The sequence below is a fragment of the Silene latifolia genome, chromosome Y, assembly GCF_048544455.1.
Source record: "Silene latifolia isolate original U9 population chromosome Y, ASM4854445v1, whole genome shotgun sequence".
Classification (NCBI taxonomy): domain Eukaryota; kingdom Viridiplantae; phylum Streptophyta; class Magnoliopsida; order Caryophyllales; family Caryophyllaceae; genus Silene; species Silene latifolia.
The window spans coordinates 322954765-322961555 of NC_133538.1; the positions used below are offsets into that span (position 1 = coordinate 322954765).

Genomic DNA, 6791 nt, shown 5'->3' on the forward strand with positions numbered 1-6791 from the left:
GTGGGATACCATTCCCCCCGCGGTTTTTCCCACATTTTGGGTTTCCCGCGTCACCATTTTGCTTGGGTCGTTTGTCTCTCTTTCTTTTCGTTTGTTTCTCTTTCGTACTAATTGTTTATTTTCGTTCTCACTATGTTTTTATTACCGATCTACTTAAGTCTTTAATATCGTATTTTAATTGGAATAGCCGCATTGACTCACAAATCTTTAGTCGGTAAAATCTTACCAAAACAATTTGGCGCCCACCGTGGGGGATTGTGGTTAAATCTTGGTTAAAATACCTTTTTCCGAAATATCCTAACATCTATATAGTTGGTAATGTCAGGATCCAATCAGAACGTATCAGATCCGATGAGTACATCAGTGCAAACTTCAGTAGTAGGGGCGACGACAGCAACCTCTGGTGTTCCAACAATGGCGGTACCTACCGCCAGAGTGACTGCAGGCCAGGCTCAACCCCAAGTATCAGCAAAGCCTCCTTACTCTTCCAAAATCACATATCTGGGAGCAGGGAAGGCTGGAAAATCACCAGTTACTAATCTTGTACCAAAGCCGAATATGGATGGGAGTCTGCAGTGCCCAGGATCACCAAGACACCTGATAGAAGCCCGTCTTCCAGGAGCATCACAACCGGATCTGGTACATCAGTTGCTCCAATGGATGACATCCTTGCAGCAGGCGGTGATAGGGTTACAAAGGAACAACCAGTCCTTGCAGGAGAAGATAGATGCAGTGTCACCCCTGGGAACGCCCCAACAGATGGCAAGGTCAACACTCGACCAGGGGAATGTCAGGGAGTACTCATGAAGGCTAATGCCGCAAAATCTAGTAACCAGGCTCGATATGGATATGCTGCCACCAGGGGTAACCACACCACCCAAGCAAGTGTAACCAGTAGGAACGTTGGCAACCCAGGGTACGATCCAACCACCAGGGGTCCCACCACCACCAAAGATGCCTCAAACGTACTCCATGGTACTAAATCTTGTGGGATTAGGAGCACTGACTCTAGATCCCATATCAACAACCAGCAGTATGCCAGTGGTACCAGGGAGCAATCCAGGGGAACAGTCAGCAGGAAACGCATATCCCGGGATGTGCTCCTATATGCCATATACTCCAGACACTCAGTTCATGCCTATTGTGAACTCAACACCATTACCTGGAAGCTACATGGTACCTCCTTACATGCCAGGAGGAACACCAAATCCATATGGGATCTACTCAGTACCCCACAACCAGGATATGGGGGTAGGAAGCCATGTAGAACAACAGTTGTAGGATATCAGGTCCTTACCCAGCAAGGTTCCAGGGTTTCCACGTTCCATGGAGGTAGCAACCCCGGAATGCTATACGAATTCCCCCTTCGTGGACAGCATTACCCTTGTCAGCATGCCAAAGGGGTTCACCACACCAACAATGACGTTGTATGATGGAACATAGGATCCGCTGGAGCACATAAACCAGTACAAACAAAAAATGATGGTGGTTGCAGCAACAGGGCCTGAAAAGGAGGCATGTATGTGAAAAGGATTCGGTTCCACCTTGTCAGGAGCCACACTCTAGTGGTTCGTTAACCTTCCCAACAAGTTTATTTCCAGCTTCGCAAGGTTAGTGAATGTTTTCAATCTGCAGTACGCAAGCATTCGCAAGCCGGAAAAATTATCCAGTGATCTATACCGGATCGTCCAGAGGTTCGAGGATTCCACCAGGGATTATCTAGCCAGATTCAATGTGGAAAAAATATCTATCCCTAGGTGCGACCCTACAACGGCAGTCAATGCCTTCAGAAGGGGACTGCATCGCAACTCTGATTTGTACAAGGATCTCACCAAGCATCCATGTGCCACCTTTGAGGAAGTCAAGCAAATGGCAGAGGCTACTTATCGCCTAGAGGAGAATGAGGATAGAAGGGACCTGTGTGGAACAAAGTCGTCCAGCAGAAAAATCACAACAAAGAGAGAATTAAAGAGCAAACCCTACAGCAAGAACACAGTGAAGAAAGTCTCCGGAGAAATAGAGAGCACCGAGGCTCCACCTAAGCTAAACGAGTATGGGTTCACCACATGACTTGTTGGGGTAATGAAGGCAATCAGGGAGCTAGGGCAGAGGGCCAGGTGGCCTAAGAAGCCTATTCCCAGGGAGAACGACAGAAGAGATGCCAGTAAAAGGTGTGAATACCACAACGATATTGGCCACAATACAGAAGATTGTGTAGTACTATGAAAGAAAGTGAAGCACCTCTACAGTGCTGGATGCTTGGATCACCTGCTCCCCAATGGGGCGAAATCTAGAAAGATCAATACTGCTGACTAGGACCAACCATCCCCACCTCCACCTTACTCAAAGGTAGTGAACGTCATCACAGGGGGGTCAGAGATATGTGGTCTAACTTATTCAACAGCAAAACGCCATGCAACCGAGACTAATGGCGATAAACCAGAGTTCTCCCTCAGGGTCAGCAGACAGCATCTACCAGCAATCTCATTCGATGAGGCAGACGTACCTGATGAGGCAGAACACCACCATGACGCCTTGATCATTACCCTTTCTATAGGGAATTGCCTTGTTAAAAAGATATTAGTCGATACAGGAAGCTCTGTGAATATGATAATGCTGGAAAACTTGAAGAACATGGGGTTCAGCGAAAAAGACCCGGTGAAGAAGGCAATAACCTTGGTAGGTTTCAGCGGCGAAACCAAACAGTCCCTTGGAGAAATAGTGGTACCTACCTTTGCAGGGGGTATGAACAAATAGGTACGGTACTTGGTCATTGATGGTCCGTCAACTTATAACGTGATACTTGGCAAGCCTTGGATCCATGAAACGAAAGCGGTACCATCAACGTACAATCAGAGCCTGAAGTTCCCTACACCCTGGGGACTACAGGAGATACGGGGAGATCAAAATGAAGCTCGGGATTGCTACAAGAACGCTCTGAAACCCACCGCAGCGGGTCCAGCATAGCAATTATAGAAAATGTGCGTCCAGAGGGAGTATAATGCACCTCCCCAGGAGGAACTCGATGAAGTAAACCTGGACCCACAGTTTCCAGTAAGAACAGTGCTGGTGGGAGCTGATTGTGCAGGTAACATCCGTGAGCAGATTATTGAATTATTACGTACTAACATGGATTGTTTCGCCTGGTTCCATAGCAACATGATTGGCATAGATCCAAGTGTAATTATACTCCGGTTAAATGTAGACCCCAGCTTTCCTCCAGTCCAGCAAAAAAGGCGGAAATTTGCTCCTGAAAGGAACGAGGTGATAAACCAGGAGGTAGGCAACCTCATGGTACCAGACGAGATCAGGGAAGTTAACTACCCAAAATGGCTCTTGAATGTTGTGGTTGTACCCAAGAAGAACAACAAGTGGAGAGTATGTGTTGATTTCACAGATCTTAACAAAGCTTGCCCAAAAGACTTGTTCCCCCTGCCGTACATTGATTTCATGGTAGACGCTACAGCAGGGCATGAGCTGCTTACCTTCTTGGACGCCTGGAGTGGGTACAACCAGATAAAAATGGATCCTAAGGATCAGGAGAAAACAGCCTTCAGATCTGACAGAGGCTTTTACTGCTACAATGTGATGCCCTTTGGCCTCAAGAATGTTGGTTCTACCTACCAGCGCCTGGTGAACAGAATGTTTAAGGAGCAGATAGGGAGAACAATGGAAGTCTACATTGACGATATGGTAGTTAAATCCGAGAAAGCAGAACAACATATGTCCCACTTGGAGAATACCTTCTCAATCCTCAGAAAATACCATATGAAGCTGAAACACTGAAATGCACTTTTGGAGTCTCCTCTGGGAAATTCCTGGGGTACTTGGTGACGCAAAGAGGGATAGAGGCCAGCACGGAGCAAATCAAAGCAGTACTTCAGTTAAAATCTCCTTAGAATCCAAAGGATGTACAGAGGCTCACAGGTCGGGTAGCAGCCCTAAACCGGTTCATATCAAGGTCCTCAAACAGGTGTGGATTGTTCTATGACATCCTGAGGAAGAGCCATAAGTTTGAGTGGACGCAGGAGCATGAAAAGGCGTTTGGGGAGCTCAAGCAGTACCTGAGCACCCTTCCTCTTCTCTCCAAGCCAGAACAGGGAGAACTGTTGTACTTGTATCTATCATTGACAGAGGGGGCTGTAAGCGCTGTACTGGTACGAGAGCACGAAGGGATGCAGAAACCGATATACTATATAAGCAAGTCTCTGTTACCTGCAGAGACCTGGTATTCATCTCTAAAAAACTCGTTTTAGCACTTATTACTGCTTCGTACAAATTGCTTCCCTATTTTGAGTCACATACAGTTTTAGTCGTGACCAACTACCCCCTGAAAACCATAATGAGGAAACCCGGACAATCAGGGAGAATGGTTAAATGGTCTATCCACCTGAGTGGGTACGACCTGAAATTTGAACCCCGAACAGCCATAAAGTCCCAAGCCCTAGCTGACTTTGTGACAGACTTTAGTCCCACCCTTCAAGAACAAGCCGACAGTGAAATCTTGACCCTAAGTGAGGGTAAAGGGGAGCAGGTATGGGAGTTACATGTTGATGGGGCATCCAATACGAAGGGAGCAGGGGTAGGGCTGGTCCTGAAATCACCTCAGGGGAACAGATAACAAAGGTAGTATGATGTAAGTTCAAAGCAACGAATTACGAGGCTGAATACGAGGCCCTAATCTTAGGACTCCAATTAGCCTTAGAATTGCAAATCAGCCGCATCGAGATGTATAGTGACTCCAAACTGATCGTAAACCATGTAAATAACGTATACACGGTCAGGTATCCTAAAACGATAGCCTACTTGGAAGTGGCGAAGGAGTTCAAACTCCGCTTTGCCTCCTTCCACATCCGGCAGATACCAAGGGATCGAAATGTTGAAGCGGATGCTCTCGCCACCCTGGGAGCAGCCTTCACTCCAGGGGCACTGGGTACTATACCATTCATACATGTCAAGAAACCTACCATACGTCAGAGTGAACAACAGAACGCCAGTAAGGCTACAACCACCCAGTGGACATACGAAGCAGGGATACTGTGTACTGCCACACCCCAGGAAGAGATTGATGATTGGCGCAAGCCTTACATTAGTTGGCTACGTGATGAGGTATTACCACCTGACCAGAAAGACACCGGGAGCTTCAAAATGAAATCCTCCAGATTCGTACTCATTGATGGTATCCTATTTAGGAAGTCCTTAGTAGGACCCTATCTGAGGTGCTTAAGCATACAAGAGGCACAGACAGTAATGTGTGATATCCACAGTGGTGATTGTGGAAATCACATAGGGGGTAGGTGCCTGTCCAATAAGACACTAAGGCAGCGTTACTTCTGGCCTACCATGAGGAAGTACGCTATAGATTAAGTCAAGAAATGCGAAGAATGCCAAAGGCACGCTCCTTTCAGCCACCAGCCAACAGAACATATACATCCGATCATCTCACCTTGGCCTTTTATGAAATGGGGAATGGACATTGTGGGACCATTACCCCGTGCTTCTAGAAATAAGGCGTACATGCTGGCAATGACAGATTACTTCTCTAAATGATAGAGGCAGAAGCTTTTCCTCAGATCCAGGAGAAGCATGTGATATCTTTCATCAAGAGGAACATAGTCAGCAGATATGGCATCCCTTCAGAAATCATATGTGACAACGGGTCATAATTCATATCCAACAGAACGGAAGACTACTGCGCCGGTGGAACATCAAGTCGCTTAAGTCCACTCTAGGAATCCGCATCCAACGGTCGGGCGAGAATCCAAAGAAGAAGATAGTCATGAAGAACTGAAAAGAAGGTGGAGGATATAGGAGGCAACTGGGCAGATGAGCTTACCTCGGTGCTGGTCTGATAGAACTACCCCCAAAGTGGCAATAGGTCAAACACCATTCAGTCTGGTATATGGGGCCGAGGCAGTTATTCCCTCTGAGGTGCAAGTACCGACGGATCGATATGCTAATGCCACAGAAGAGAGGAACCAGGTAGAAATGGCCGGCGACACTGGATACCATTGATGAGTGCCAAGGACCAAAGCACCCAAATCGGGATGGCAGCCTACAAGCGGGGCAGTGCTAGGAGTTACAACAAAAACGTAAGGCTGAGAACGCTGCAGGTAGGGGACCTGGTACTCAGGAAGGTATTCCCAAACAGCAGGAATCAGAGTGCAGGCAAATTCGCCTACAACTAGGAAGGACCCTACCGCATAGAAGGCATCGTGGGTAATGGGGCATACAAGTTGGAGACTATGGATGGGGAAGCTGTCCCTAGATCCTGGAACATCATTCACCTTAAAAAGTATTATGTCTGAGGTTCCAGGTGCAGAACCCAGAAGTTCCACCTCCAACAGGTACATCCCAGGACCCTTGAATCCTAGCATTCAGTACTCCAGAAACCTAAGTATATATGGTAGATAATTCCGGTCAATCAGTTATTCTCCAGATCGAGGAAACCACTCTCGATATGATCACTTGCAAGTACGACCCGAAAGACACCTTGCATTGAGTGGGAGATAGTAATAGGACAAGGGAATTGGTGACGCATACTTGTCGAGGACAAGTGATTGTTGGAGTAAGTGTCCCCGACAATAATGCGATCATAATTGTCGATCATGATGATCACATGTTTAAATCTCATATTTAAGAATACATGAGGGAAAGTAATAGTTTACAGTCAACTGCTCCACACATATCGGTAATGATTGGCTGACTAGAGTTTGACATTACTGTCGTACAACGGTGGTGATCAGTTGATACCTTGAGGTTATACCTATTGGGTAATACTCTTAATATAT

The 6791-nt window shown here is 46.7% G+C and overlaps 1 protein-coding gene across 1 annotated transcript; it reads left to right on the forward strand.

The window, feature by feature from the left end:
* The first annotated feature begins 2082 nt into the window (after window positions 1–2082).
* On the forward strand, window positions 2083–2757 carry LOC141631300 (uncharacterized). Its single transcript, XM_074443989.1, has 2 exons — window positions 2083–2214; window positions 2317–2757. The coding sequence occupies exons 1-2, from the start codon at window positions 2083–2085 to the stop codon at window positions 2755–2757; spliced, it is 573 nt and encodes a 190-aa protein (XP_074300090.1).
* The last annotated feature ends 4034 nt before the right edge of the window (window positions 2758–6791 follow it).